Raw genomic sequence first — 15,731 nt, forward strand, 5'->3', positions numbered from 1 at the left:
CAAAATAAAGCTGCTTCGAGTCACAGTGGAGGTATGGTGTTTCAATGATGTATGCGTCCTAATAGTCCAGAAGTCGTGCCAAAGCCACGCTCCAGCCCTAAGGACTGGAGCGTGGCTTTGGTGTGGCTTCTGGACTCTTAGGACGCATGCATCATTGAAACACCATACCTCCACTGTGACTCGAAGCAGCTTTATTTTGGCTGTCTGTAACAGGCCCATATGAAGCAGTTGCTTCAGATAGCAAATACTAGGGTAACCTTCAGTCTTCATAGACTGTATATTTATAAAATTATAATAGGCAACACTAGCTATTGTGGAGCCCATTGTGTAGCTCAAACAAAGTAACTCATGGCAAATCTGAATCACACAGAATTTATATACTGGGTAATGTAGGACTGATTAAATAACAGGCAAACCTGAGGAATTTTCCATGTGGCATTGGAAGCCTGCTCTTTCAAAAAAAGGTCGGCTTGACACAGAGTACATCTATACTCCATAGTTACAGCAGATCGATATCACTGTAGCAGCTATGCTGCCATCTTACAGAATCCTTGGATTTGTAATTTGGTGTGGTACTTGAAATTTGCTACTAAAGAGTTCTTAAGGTAGTGCACTAGAGTTCTGTAGCAGAGAATTCTAAGTACCTCTCCAAACTATAATTCTTATGTTTTTGTAGGGTGGCACCATGACAGCCAATGTAATATCAAACTGACATAATTCTGTAGTGCAGATACCCTCCAAATGCATTTTTAGTGTGATGGCTGATTCCCATTGGGGGACACTTGGGGAACCCTTCTGCCCTCTCCTCTGCCAAGATTTTTTGTCATCCCTTTCTTTCAAATTACTCATGGCAGCTAACAGCAAAGCTAAAACATTTAAATCAGGACTTTGCAACTGCGGTTGGGCCAGGGGCTGCATTCAGGCACCTAAAAGTAATGAGAAGGGCATATTTTTTGAATTTTAAATTAAAAATAATAATGAATAGCCATTTATATAGTAATTCATTTTAAGCTGGGGCTGGAGTGAGGGTGATAGAAGGATAGGGTGGGAGCATTTGCAAGTGAAGGATGAGATTTTAAGCCAAGACTGGAGTGAGTGAGGGGGAATGGAAGGAGGAGGAGGTGGGGGTGTTTTCAAGTGAAGGATGAAATTATAAACTATTGGTGTGAGTGAAGAAGATAGAAGGAGGAAGTGGGAGCATTTGCACATTTGTTTGCTGATATAAGTTGAGGTTTGTCCTTGGCAAGATGTGGCAAGCATTATTAGCGGTTTAAAGTATCGGGGGTCTCTCTACTTTCAGGGGGATCCAGAGGCTTGGAGGACTGCAGAGTTTGGTCTGGTGGGCCACATGCAGCCTGCAAGTCACACCTGGCTCTCTGCTGGTTTAACTCATACTTTACAGTCTAACACTAAAACAATGTGAGAAAATGTCAGAATGTGTCACTTTAATAAAATAGCAGTTTATATCATAAATGCCTTCCTCAAGAGAACATGAGGGGGGAAAATGAGAATGAGATGGGCACCCCTTGAAAGGGAAGTCCCATAATGTATTAGCAGCTATTGAAAACATTTAAACCATCACCAGTGTGATGAGGGCCGTTTTGTGTAAAGAGGATACCCAGATATGCCATGTTGAACAGGCATGTTCCTTTTACATGCCTGTTTAAGCTGTATTATGTTTAAACTGGGTCTTATATTTGACAGGAGAACAAAGGAAGTCATGGGCAAGCTGAAAGCAAGACCTATTTCTTGAGGTAGAGCTTTGATTGCTTTCTTTGTTGATGATGAAAAGCTGCTGAAGCTCTGATCTGAGGCAATTGAAATTTCCACCTGGGTAAGGTGAAGAATAGGCATCAACAGACAAGCCAGCCTTTTACTGTAATGCTACAGTTCAATCAGCAAGGAGCAAGGGGGACATGGCACATACGTATACATGCATGTACATATATGTGTGTGTGCATGTGTACACACATGCACACACACCTGTTTCTGGAGGGTCCTACTGTTGCAGAGTTTGTCTGTGTTCATGCACATATAATGCGTAGGTGAAATGACACAAGATGCAGGAAATCTACAAGCAAGTCTTGTGATATTTTGCTTTTACTTTGAAGCATCCAGAGGAAACTTATGTTTTTGATCATACACTCTGTTTATTGTGCAACTATATGTCCTACAGAGCTAACGACAGGTTTGGGAGACAATTAGATGCAAACTGGCAAGTGGTAAAGTGTTAAATACTGTATACACATCCCACCACTGTTGCGCTGATAAAAATTGGAGTCACTCAAAGCCTCTTTAATTAAAAGCTAAAATACTGAGACATCCAGTTATGGATGTTCTGTATCACATGTAGTTTCATCCAGAAAGTGAAGGTGGGAATGGAATGGAGTAAAATCAAATTTAATTTATAGGCTCCAGTCAGTTTTGGTGGCTTGAATGCCAAATGGTGGAAGTAGTATCAATAAAGCCCAAGTGGGTATAAAGATAGGTGCGTTACAGACCGCCGAAAAGCGGTGGCCTTCACCCGCTCCGTTCCCCATCAGATCAGGGCCTCAGCGGCCAGAGCCGCAGATTGCCACCGGGGCCTTTGGCCTCTGGCGCAGGCGCGCGGGGCCTCTGGCGCGGGGCAAGCGGCGAGCAAGGGGGAGCAAGTGGGGGCAAGGAGGAGCAAGTGGGGGCAAGGGGGAGCAAGGGGGAGCAAGGGGGGCAATTGTCTATAGAAGGCTCAGAAACATGCATTTATATTAACATTTTTTTAAAAAATCAGCAGATTTTTTTGCGTGTCCTCCATTTTTTTTATTATAAAAGTGTCCTCCATTTTAAATTTTTGTCCTACACTTGTCCCGGTTTATTTATTTATTTAATTTTTTAAAAAAAATATTTAGTTTGGTTTTTTTTTTTTTGCTTCGGCCCCCCGACTTGTCTGAAGGACAGCAACCCGGCCCCCGGGTCAAAAAGGTTGCCTACCCCTGGACCACGGTTTCTCAAAGTGGTGGTCCATGAACTGCAGCTGGTCTCTGAGCCATTGGCTGCTGACCCATGGTGCATTCCAGGAAAGAAAGCAACTGTTGTACCCAGTTGGCTCAAATCCATGTAACAGTTTCCTTGTCTGAACTTTCAACTGAGCTAAGTTTTAAACAGAACATGTATAAGAAATGGAAAATGGGGGAAATCACCAAAGAGGAATTCAAACAAATAGTGAGCACGCGTAGGGGTAGAGTCAGAAAAGCTAAAGCACAAAATGAACTCAGGCTCCTAGAGTGATTACAAACAATAAAAAAGGCTTTTGGGGTATGTTCGCCTCAAAAGGAAAAAGAAGGAAATGGTAGGGTCACTGCGCAGAGAAGATGGCAAAATGGTAACAGAGGACAGTGAAAAGGCAGAATTACTACACCTTCTTTGCCTCAGTCTTCTCCGAAAAGGCAAAGGGTGCTCAACCTGAGGATAATGGAGCAGCGGACAGAATAGGGGAAATTCAGCACAGAATAAGCAAAGATATAGTACAGGAAAATCTTGTTAATCAAAATGAATATAAGTCTCCAGGACCTGATGAACTACATCCAGGAATATTAAAGGAACTGGCAAATGTAATATCGGAGCCATTGGCAATAATCTTTGAGAACTCCTGGAGAAGAGAAGTCCCAGCAGACTGGAAGAGGGCAAACATTGTCCCCATCTTCAAAAAGGGAAGAAAGAGGATCCAAACAATTATCATCCAGTTAGTCTGACATCTATACCAGGAAAGATTCTAGAGCAGATTATTAAACAGAGAGTCTGTGAACATCTAGAAAGCAATGCCATAATCACAAAAAGTCAACATGTGTTTCAGAGAAAGAAGTCATGCCAGACAAATCTGATCTCTTTTTTAAAATAAAATTACCAGCTTGGTAGATGAAGGGAATGCGGTGGATATAATATATCTTGATTTCAGTAACGCCTTTAACAAGGTTCTAGTGTCTAGATCAGGTGTAGGCAACCTTTTTGAGCCGGGGGCCGGGTTGCTGTCCCTCAGACAACTGGGGGGGGCCGAACTAAAAATGGCGCCCAGAGCGGCGCGGAAGCTGCGGTGGGGACGGCAATCGGTGGCAGGACCGGGCTGGGGCCGGTCCCAAGGCCTCACCGGGCCGGATCTGGCCCGCGGGCCGTAGGTTGCCGACCCCTGGTCTAGATCAAGGGGAGTAATAGTGCCACTCTTTTCTGCTTTGGTCAGGCCCCACCAGGAATACTGCATCCAGTTCTGGGCACCACAGTTTAAAAAAGATGTTGAAAAATTGGAGTGTGTCCAAAGGAGGGTGACTAAAATGGTGAAGGGTCTGGAAATTTTAGGGCTGTACAGATGGGCGGCTAAATACAGCCCATTTTTTCCCCAGAAGGAGGCTGCAACAACCATATACCGTGGCCTCCAGAGGGACCCAAAGAACCCGCTTTTGGATGGGTTCTTTTTGTGTCCCAGAAGGGTGCCATAGGCGCACTCGTGCACCATGACGACACCCCTTGTGCGCAGCGCCATAGATGGGTGTGTACCAAGATGGTGCTTGGGTGGCATGGTGAGGGCTCGAAGTGTCCGGATGCTCAGCCCTCACCACACATCTGTAAAGCCCCAAAGTTTTATGAGGAACAACTTAGGAAACTGGTGATATAATAGCCCTGTTTAAATATTTGAAGAGATGTCATATTGAGGAGAGAGCAGGCTTGTTTTCTGCTGCTCCAGAGAGCAGGACCCGGAACAGTGGATGCAAGCTCCAGGAAAAGCTCAACATTAGGAGGAACTTCCTGATAGTAAGAGCTGTCCAGCAGTGGAACACACTCCCTCAGAGAGTGGTGGAGTCTCCCTCCTTGGAGGTATTATTATTATTATTATTATTATTATTATTATTATTATTATTATCTTTATTATCATATATACATTATACATTCAAAAGTATATAACAGAAATACATAAAAACAGAGATTCATGGTTTCCTTTACAATTCTCTGTGTTTCCCCTCTTCCCCCCCCCCCACCAGAAGTCTTTAAACAGAGGCTTGATGGCCATCTGTCGGGTATGCTTTGATTGAGATTTCCTGCATGGCATGGGGTTGGACTGGATGGCCCTTGTGGCCTCTTTCAACTCTATGATTCTATGAAATATGATGCTGGTCCTGGGAAATGTCAGGGCAAATATTTGCCAGTTCCTCCTATCAGAGCCACTGTGGTGTAGTGGTTTGAGTGTTAGACTAGGAATAGGACTCTGGAGAACAGAGTTCAATTTCCTTGCTCGGTGACCTTGGGCAAGTCACACTCTCTCAGCCTCAGAGGAAGGCAAAGGAAAATCTTGCCAAGAAAACCCCATGATGGATTTGCCTTAGGGCAGTGATGGTGAACCTTTTACAGACCAAGTGCCCAAACTGCAACCCAGACCCCACTTATTTATTGCAAAGTGCCACATCCCTCTTGCTTTCTAGTAAGAAACTCTGGCAAACTCTGTGCTAGGGAGACAGCATGTGTGCCCACAGAGAGGGCTCTGAGTGCCACCTCTGGCACACGTGCCATAGGTTCACCATCACAGCCTTAGGGTCTCTGTAAATCAGAAACAACTTGAAGGTACACAACAAAAACAGCAACATATCAGAGAATCTGAGAAGCACTGGTATAGACAACATGCACAGCTGAGGAAGCCAGAATCCAACAGAGAAGAGTGGAGCAGTTTGACTCATTGCCTGGTATTGGCTGCCTGTGGTTGCCAAAGGAATGTCCAGGCCTGGGGATAAAGCTGACCAAATGGCTTCCAATCAAGCAGGAATCCAGATGTAGAGCCAATCTGATGTCCCTCAAAATAGCCAGGAAAAGTGGGTTCTTCTAGGCCTGTGAAGATTACCAAGCTGAACTTCATATGTAATATATCCATGCAGAGAAGGTATAAATGGAAGGGGGAAGGAATTCTCATTCCAGCCTAGCCCACTTGATGAATGGGAACAAAGGATAACCAGCTGCATCTGCAAACCACTCTATGCCCCTAGACTCTCCTTTTGCATGGTATGTAGTATGGCTACTACAGTAGAGCCAGAGAATGGGTGAATTTTGTGGGAAGAGGGGGAGCTGATGTTCCCCTCTCTGCTCATGCCTATTGGAGAAGTATCCTCTGTGAACAGCTCTTTGTTGACTCATGAGAGTCACTTTTACTTCGAAATACTTTGGGAACAAACAGATGTTCAACCCTGTCCTTCTTCCATGCATTTAGGGAGCCTGAAGAGTGGGAACACAATTGTTAGCCATGTCTCCTCCACAGCCAGCCCAAGATATTGTGCTACCTGAGTTCCTGATTGGAAATTTGATTGGCCAAAGGATTTTGATCAGGGTGAGAGGCATTGCTTGCATAGGGGGTCCTAATCTCACCCCACAGAATGGGTGGTTGCTGGGGGCATGGATGGGAGCAATAAAACCAGTGGGAAAGCTCCTACTACCACATCCTCCATTAAATGAACAAAAGAGCTCTTGGGGATTTGTTCACGTTAGAAATGGCCCACTCTTGGCTTCTTTCCATGCCGCTAAGGCTAGACAGATGAAACATGTGGACATTTGATAAGCATGGCTCCTTCTCATCTAAATGTGAGGATGCAATATTTAAAGGTGAGAACAGACAGGCCAGTTTGGTTGTATGCTGTTTAAATGATGCTTGTGTCCTAAGAGTCCGGAAGCCGTACAAAAACCATGCTTCAGTCCTTAGGATTGGAGTGTGACTTTGGCACAGGTTCTGGAATCTTAGGACAAATGCATCGTTTAAGCAGCATACCTCCAAACTAACCTGAAGCAGCTTTATTTTGGCCTGTCTGTATGGGGCCTGCAACACTGTAATGAAGAAGAACGTCTGTTAAGTGTTCCCTAAAAGATGGAACAATAATTGTCCACTATTACCAGGGACAAAATGTGGAACAAATTCGAGACCAAACTGTAGGACAACTGCAGGACAAAAGTCAGCCCAAAATGTAGGATATTTAAGAAAAAGGGAGGACCTTAAATGTCCTACATTTTGGGCTGACTTTTGTCCTGCAGTTGTCCTACAGTTTGGTCTTGAATTTGTCCTACACTTTGTCCCTGGTAATAGTGGACAATTATGGCAACCTGGCGGTGCCACAAAATGTCAGTAAGTAGAGTCCTGTTCAGGAGCCAGCAGTTCCCTTTCCCAGGAAAACCTTTTCCATTCCACCCACCCCAACACACATTCTGCATCCAGTGTAGCCAGTGACACACTCTCCAAGGCAAAAGCGGTTAATGAGGAAAAGCATACAAGCTAGGAAAGGCAGTAGCAATTTGCTTTTGCCTGAACCTACAGGGAAGGGCAAAATTCGTCCTCTCCCTCCCCTCTTTCTCCTTCTGTGTTAATGGAATGCAAGCTAGTTTTGCACTTTAAACTCAGTTTGCAGCTCTGAAATAAACTAGGACTAAAAGTAGGAGGAGTAAGGAGATTGTTGAACATTTCAGAAGAAGCTGGAACCTTCCCTTCCTCCCACACATCATTTTACTGTGGAGTAAACCAGCGCTCAGGGCACCCTCTCTTCCAGCCACACACTCATGAGTAAAATGGTGCATGGGTGAGAGGGAAGGCATGTGCCCCCCACAAGCCCCGCCCCACACACAAGGTGACACCCAGTGAAGGAACGCCTCTGGTTAGAGGGTATGCAGTGATCATGCTTAATCCTCATTCTTGGAGGGAGCTTTTTAAAAGAGAAACTTCTGCAATCCCTAGGGTCCTGCCCAAGTGGTTTACATCTCTCTTGTACCTGGGAAGTGCCATTTTGGTTTAATGAGGATCAGCATGCAGAAGTTGCTATTAGTACACAGCAAGAAAGAATTTTGTGGCATGTTTAAAATGGACAGATTTATGAGTTTTTGTGGATTACGAACCACTGCCTCAAATACATGGGGTATAATCTTAGATTATATTCCATTCATCTGAGGAAGTGGCTAGTAATCCATGAAATCTTTGCTTTAATAAATAATTCAGCTTTCAACATGCTCCAAGAATTTTGGTTGCTTTGCTACAATGGACTAATATGGCTATCACATAGAATATTGTTACATTTTGTTGGACCTTGATTAAAAACTACAATCCTAGACAATCAGGTGGCTTGGAGAGAAGCACTATGTCTTATCTCACCCTTCATAGGGGGATGAGAATGACTCACGTCACTACTTTGGGCTTTGGATGAATGAGATAAAGCCAAGCAATCTGTGTGTAATATCTTTAGCTCTAGTAAGCATGTGACGCGATGGATAGAAGCATTCTAAGGCAATGGGGATGCAGCATCTGATGGACACGTTTTTGAAACTTTGGGAGGGCATAACAAACATGACATCATTCACCTGGTTTTACTTAATAGCAATGCCAAAATGTGCGGTCCTTGGCAGAGAAGAGGGGTTTAACTCTTTGCCTCACACTGTGGCTTGGTGGCCCTGAACCTGCTATTTATTCAATTTATTATTTTTAAGGCATTCATGCAATTGCTTACTGTTAGGGTGAGAGCAAAAGAACAATATTGCATGAGCATTTTCCTCTGTGTCTCATTATTTAATATTATTTTTATGCACAAGTTTTAGAGATTTCTATCATTGTTAAAAATCATGTCTACAGTCTTCCCCACTGTATAGTTGTTCTTGACCTCTTCCATGTGTTTGAAGTATTCTTCTTACAGATCTTGACATCTGCTCTCAGAGGCTTAACAATGATGAAGGAAGGGTATGTGGTGGCAAATCTAAGTGATATGAAAGGATGTCCTTCCTTCTAGGTGTCAACGTCTCAGCCAATCAGGATGAAGAGACACACCATGAAACCTTCCAGATGCAGATTGACAAAGAAACCAAGAAGTGTATCTTCCATTCCAACACAGGCAACTACTGGACTTTGGTATCACATGGGGGGATTCAAGCCATAGCTACTGAAGTGTAAGTTGAACTATGACCACCTTGTTTCTTTGGCAGGCCCAAAGGTAGTCAGTGAACCAGTGTAGTGTATTGGTTTGAGTGCTGCACAATTCTGGAGACCAGGATTTCAATCCCTGCTCAGTCATAGAAACTGGGTGGCCTTGGGCAAATCACACTCTCTCAGCTTCAGAGGAAGGCCAGAACAAACCCCTTCTGTCCAAAACTTACCAAGAAAACCCCACGTTAGGTTCACTGTAGGGTTGCCATAACTTGGAAACAATTTGAAGGCGCAACAACAAAAGTATTCAGCACTTCAAAAGACAAAATACAGCTTTTCCTAGATGTCATGGTGGAAGACAAAGGTTCTATTATGAACACACAAGAACAGCCCTGCTAGACGCAAGGCTTATGCCAGGGGTGGGCTACTGTGGGAAGTTAGGAGGCTGCATTAGCCCCTAGGAGAACTTGGGGGTGCATTTCCCACCACAAAAACATCCTCCCATGCACTCTAGGGACCGTGAAAGGCATTTTCACTTATTTTATTCCCCCCCCCCCATTTTAGACCCAGGAGAGGCCTTTTTCAATATAGAAAGTGACCAGAAGACACTCCTGATTTACTTCCAGATTTTCTCTAAAAAAAATTTTTTTTAGACGCACCAAAATGTGGTGAACATGCCCCCACATCCCTGAAGGGGCATTTAGGGGCAAATAAACTGTTTTTAAAAAGCTTTTGATTTTTTTCAAACCCCCCCCCCCCCAAAAGGACATCCCCCCCCCAGAGGGCCCTGAAACAGCATTGTGGATTGCATAGGGTGTGTGTGTGTGTTTTGCCCACCCCTGGCTTATGAAGTCCATCCTGGTCCCAGAAGTCAGATGCCCCTGTGAGGCTGGCAAGCAGGGCATGATTGCAATGGCACCATTGCTTCCCAGCTGCTGGTAGTGAGTATTTCCATTGATACTGGAGGTAACAGAGAGACAGCAGAGGGAGTAACCATCAATAATCCTCCGCTAGGAACAGGCCTAATCCTTTATAAAGCCATGTAAATCCATGGCTGTCTTTGCATCTTCTGACAGCCATTTCCTAGTTTGTGCACTGTGGGGGAAAGTATTTCTTTTTGTCTGTCTTCAAGGAAAGGGGGAATGCAATTTGCTGGTGTTGCTAGATATATACATTTTTTTCATATATCTCCAAGAAGCTAGGGCCATGGCATGGTTATTTTAATTTGAATAATTCAGGCCACTCAGCGCAGCTCTTGTTTTGGTATTTATCCCATGTTTTCAGAAGATCCCCTGGTAGCAGTGGTGAGTCCCAGGGGAAAGTGTATGTACAATGGAAGAGTATTTAAGCTGAAGTATAAGGTTACAGATAAGCACTACTGAAACTGGTGGTTCATGGTCTGGTACCCATCAATGACACATCAGCTGTCCATCCCTGGAGCTTCCAGGAAAGAAAGGAACAACCGGAGTCAATGGGCTCAAATCTGCTGCCACTTCCTGGTACACTGGGAAAAAAGTTGCCAGTCCCCAGCATCAGATAATTTAAGAAGCACAATGAAAGAGAAAGCAATTCCGGTGCAGTGATTGTCCCAGTCAAAGAGTATGTGCCCTGCTCATGCAGCAGCAGAAAACATACTCTTTTCTGAAACCAGGCATTTTGACATGCTCACATAAGCAAAGAGGTCTAATGGGTGACCTACTCAAATTATTTGACATTAGTTTGTATATCAGATAGATGGCTTCTATTTAAAAAAAATACAAATGCATCTTGAGACAGTGGGAGAACAATAAATTGATTCCTTATAGGATTTTTAGAAGTTAAAAGCAGCTTCCAGAGCTGTGTGTGTGTGACTGTGTGACAGAGATTGGGGTAGAGAAGGAGGCTGAAGTACAAGGAAGTCCCTAACAGAAGTTACTATTTGTCTCATGGAGGAAAACACACAGGAATCCATACAGGTGCATGAATGTTTTCCTCAGCAGGGCAAAATGCAGCTTCAAGGAAACAATTTAGATCAAAGAAAACAACTCAAGGGAAAACGGTTAAAATCCCCACCCTACCATCATGACCTCAATTTGGTTCATTCTATCCTTCCTGCATAGTTGTTTAAACTACAGGTGAGCCTACATTATTTGAAAACATGGGTGATCCTGCCACAGTTCTATCATACATCTCATTGTGCCCTCACTTTGCATTCAGTATATGGCAATGCTTAATTTTTTTTAACAGGAAGTCTGGAAGTACGTAAATACACTATAATGCAGAAAAACATGAATCATAGGCTGGAGGTTAAAGGGGGACAAATGCGGATTAGAATAAAGCAAAGGGAAATTGTTTAACTGATGCCACTGAAAAGTTATTTTATCCAAATACGCTTCAGTATTTGGATAAATACTGCCACCAAAAAAGGGAAGGGGGTTGGATTGAGTTTTCTGATCAGATGAGGCTCAGGGATATCCCTTGCTCTTAATATGAATTAATCTGGACTAACAGAAATCTGGACTGGATAAAATTCAACAGAATGTGACAAAGCTTCAGAGATATTGCCCCTCCCTTGCTGCGCTATGTGATTCAGGTTTATTCAGAAAGAAGTTGCATTAATCTCAGTACTATTGACTACTATGTCACTGTGTGCAGGATTGTAACCACTGTACTTGTGATAGAATCACGAGCAATATTTGGGGTTGAGAGAGTCAACTCTTTTCCTTTTTCACTTCTCCCACTTAACCCCCATCCCTTCATCCTCTATAATAAATAATTTATTATTACGACACACGGCCAGCACAAAATAATAAAAAGTTTACCAAAATTACATTGCGTTGCATCCATTGGAAACAACATATTCTAGCATATCATATGAATACATATGTACATATAAATGTCAAGGATAAAATCCAGAGTCATGCACCTAAATGGATTTAACAGTATACTAAATATATGAGTATAACAAAGATAATTGACCATCTACTATCAAAGTATCTTCGGAAGAAGTTATAGTAATTTACTGCATCTGTTTTAGAAAGTTTTTACGACAAATAATAGCAGCTGCAAAGAATTTAGCAACTTTGGTAGTTACATATTCACTGCTATCTGCATCCTCTAGATCTGCCAACACCATGTTTGACATTGAGTGGTGTGGCCGCCGCATAGCCCTCAAAGCTGGCAATGGCAAATATATCTGCACCAAGAAGAATGGACAACTGGCTGCCATCAGTGATGCAGTGGGTGAGTCTCACAACTGGAAGCTCAGGTTAAGTCTCTCTGCTGCCTCCATTCCAGGAGCTCAGGTCTGACACAGCAAGAAGCATGGCCTGTGTGTGTTGTTATAAAGCAGAGGTGAGGAACCTGCATCCCTTCAGATTTTGCTGGATCTATACATACTTCATCACTGGCCATGCTGACCAGGGCTAATAGGAACTAGAGTTCAACATCTACCAGGTGACCAGTATCCCTATCATATTGTAAAGCACCATCCAAAGTAAGGTTCCTCAGCTTCATTGGTTTGCTAATAATTTCTTATTGAAAATGGTGGCTACAAGAACCAGAAAAGGCCAAGCCATGCACACCAGAGACAGAGTCTTGCCATCCAGATGTTTCTGGTTTACAAATTCACCATCCCTCACCATTGTCTTAACATGGCTAGTACTGGTGAAAGTCACAGCCCAGTAATATCCAAACATTCCCCACTCCTGCCTTTGATAGCTGCATAGAATGGAGAAGACTGTGAAGTGCCACCAAGCCTGAGGGACCTGACAAGTATAGGTGAAGCTGTGTAGCTTCATAGTTGGAGTATCAGTAGCGGGGAGAGAAGTGGAGAGGCTATGCCGACATGGAACAGGACCCAGAAGAGCTATTGGATGGGGGGAGGGGGAAGTTCTATGGAAAACGGATGAAATTTGCATACAACACCAATTTGCCAGATAAATTGATTGTGAAAGTACAGGCTAACACAGAGTGAAATCACAGAAACAGGGAAGGGAGCAATGCCATGCAAAGCTAGATAGATAGATAGATAGATAGATAGATAGATAGATAGATAGATAGATAGATATTTATTTGAACTAAGATAATCCTGATAGACATAGTTCTAAAAGACACAGTTATTGGGATCTCCTCCAACATGCTCTGAAGGTGAGGAGAACAGATGATTGAAATCAGCTCCCAGAACAACCACCCAGGCCTGATGAAGCTGACATACCTACTTAGTGCCACCTAATGCTGGATGGCTTCCTTGTGTCCCTGGAAAGAGTCCAAGGGCAGAAAGGACTTTCTGGTTAGGTTTAGCTGGAAACTGGAGCAGGCATCTTGTGCTCCTTCAGGTGTTGTTGGTCTGTAGCTCCCATCATCCCTCCCCATTGGCTGTGGTGGCTCAGACTGATGGGAACTGCAGTCCAAACACACCTTCTCTGTTTCTGTGATTTCAGTCTCTGCAAATTTCAGTACACCAAAGCATATTAGAGCTAATGGATGAAAGCACTGCTAAGGCAATAGCAATCCAATTTCAAAATTAGGAATAATCCTAAACTTCAGTTGCCAAAGGATGGCATTTACAGGCTGCAGCCCTTAAACTGAAGAATGATAGGCAGATTGCCAGAGCCAGTGCCCCACTGAAAGAACTGAAAAGCCTGGTCTTCCTCATCTCTCCCAATGAAATGCAAATACAGGCATGCCAGTTTGAGGGCTGCAAAAGGATAGCTCCTGGATGTCTGTATGAGGCTGGGGGAGTCACCCTGTACTCTAATCCAAATTTACAGTATTCACAACCACATATTTTGCAGCTCTTCCCCCTCCCAGGCAATCTTAGCCCCACATCTCACTGACTAGTGCTTCTCTGAATGCAGGGGAGGGTGAGGAATTTGTTCTCAAACTGATCAACCGGCCCATCCTTGTTCTTCGTGGGACCCATGGCTTCGTGTGCTACCATCGCAACTCCAACTTGTTGGATGCCAACCGTTCTGTCTATGATGTCTTTCATATCATCTTCAACGATGGTGGTTATCAGATCAAAGGTAGTTGGCAGCAAAAAGGGAAATGGTGGTGGGGGGGGGTGAAGTGGGAAATTTGCTGACATTCATCACATTGTGGAGTAATTTGGGACCATATGCTGAAGGAATGCTGAAAGCACATACATTTGCCAGCTGTGAACACAGAGACACCCTCCATAGAGGTCAGAGATGTAGTTTAGCACAGCTGCTGCCACCCCTTTACTCTCCCTGACTCCATTGTCAGTGCCTGGCAACTTCTGACACAGCTCCCTACTTCACTTCCACACCCAATATATTCTATAGTTTACTGTTAGCAGTGAACTGGTAAATTCTGAAATGCAAAGACTTGTCTACCGCCACATCCCCAAGAGAAATCCACAAATGCAGGCAGCTGTGTTGATCATAACAATAAATTAGTTCTTGTAGTTTTTCCATCCTAGAATCAGATCTTTTGTAAAGATAAGGACTTTAATTGGCCATACAAGCCCAAACCAACCCAAACTACACTGCATTGTAACAGGGATAACTCACAACAATATATTGTTGCAAGTTAAAATCTCCACCTCCTGCCCCAGTATTTCAAGGGTTTCATCTTAAGTAAGGAAGCCAGAGCAGGGTGGCAGACAGCGTTATCAAACTTCCTAATAGGAAGATTTCCAGCTCTTAGAAGTTGTCCCTCCACATCACTATTTACTGTTCTTCATACTCTGAGAAGCTTTGACTGCACACTTGACATGCAACCTTACTAAAGTGTCTAATATGTTTTAGTTACTGTACCATACGTGAAAATTACGAAAAACTCTTTATGTAGGCTTACAGTTTTGTGTCCTTCAAATTATGTAAAGTATCCAAACCATCTGAGGAGCCTCAAAATTGTCTTTCCATCTGGGACTCATAATTTCAGGAAGCTACCATGCTGTTCTTTGTACATGTGGACTGGACCTTGGTGGCAGTATATGTGAACATAAGATGGAGTCATGTCTCTCCATGCACCCAAAAAATAGGCCAAAAGAAAGTACACATTTGCATAAAATACACACATTAATTAGTTTTCGAAACAATTTGTTGTTTCCAACATATACTTATAATGACCCATTGAATGAGAGACCTCCAAATCACTCTATCATCAACGCCCTACTCAGGTCTTGCAGACTCAGGGCCATGGCTTCCTTGAGTGAGACAATCCACCTGGAATGCAGTCTTCATTTTTTCTTACTTTTAGGAAGCATTGTCTTGTCTAGTAAGTCATGGCTTCTCACGATATGTCCAAAGTACGACAGTCTGTTTAGTCATCTTGGCTTCTAGGAAGAGTTCATAAATGATTTGCTCTAGGACCCATTAATTGCTCTTTTAAGCAGTCCACAGTATCCATAGAACTCTTCTCCAGCATCACATTTCAGATGAGTTTATTTTCTTTCTAATAACTTTCTTCATTAGCCAGTTTTCACAACCACACATAGAAGTGGGAAATACAATGGCATGGACCATCCTAACTTTATTGTTCAATAATGTATCTTTATACTTCAGAATCCTGTCTAGTTCTTTCATAGCCACCCTTCCAAGTCCTATTCTTCTTCTGATTTCTCGACTGCAGTTTCTATTCTGATTAATGATTGAGCCAAGGGATGGAAAATCTTGAACTAGTTCAAAGTTTTCATCTTCTACTTTAAAATTACATAAATCATCTCTGGTCATTATTTTTGTTTTCATAATGTTCAGCAATAAACCTGTCTTTACACTTTCTTCCTTGACTTTTTTTAGCATTTATTCCAAGTCTTTGCTATTCTCTGCTAGTAGTATGGTATCATCTACGTGTCTTATCTGTTGATTTTCCTTCCTCCAATTTTCAC

General features: G+C 43.1%; 1 protein-coding gene across 2 annotated transcripts in view; it reads left to right on the forward strand.

The window, feature by feature from the left end:
* FSCN2 (fascin actin-bundling protein 2, retinal) overlaps positions 1-15,731 on the forward strand; it is a 31,003-nt gene that overhangs the window by 10,527 nt on the left and 4,745 nt on the right. Inside the window, exons 2-4 of one of the 2 annotated variants that reach the window (XM_089539766.1) lie at positions 8,766-8,922; positions 12,000-12,121; positions 13,738-13,905. In XM_089539766.1, coding sequence (XP_089395892.1) covers positions 8,766-8,922; positions 12,000-12,121; positions 13,738-13,905 — 447 coding nt within the window. The remainder of the gene's footprint in view (positions 1-8,765; positions 8,923-11,999; positions 12,122-13,737; positions 13,906-15,731) is intronic. The other variant, XM_089539774.1, reaches the window with a different exon arrangement.

Source organism: Sceloporus occidentalis, unplaced genomic scaffold (genome assembly GCF_023333645.1).
Source record: "Sceloporus occidentalis isolate IW3139 unplaced genomic scaffold, rSceOcc1.0.p SCAF_1, whole genome shotgun sequence".
In the NCBI taxonomy this organism is placed as follows: Eukaryota; Metazoa; Chordata; class Lepidosauria; order Squamata; family Phrynosomatidae; genus Sceloporus; species Sceloporus occidentalis.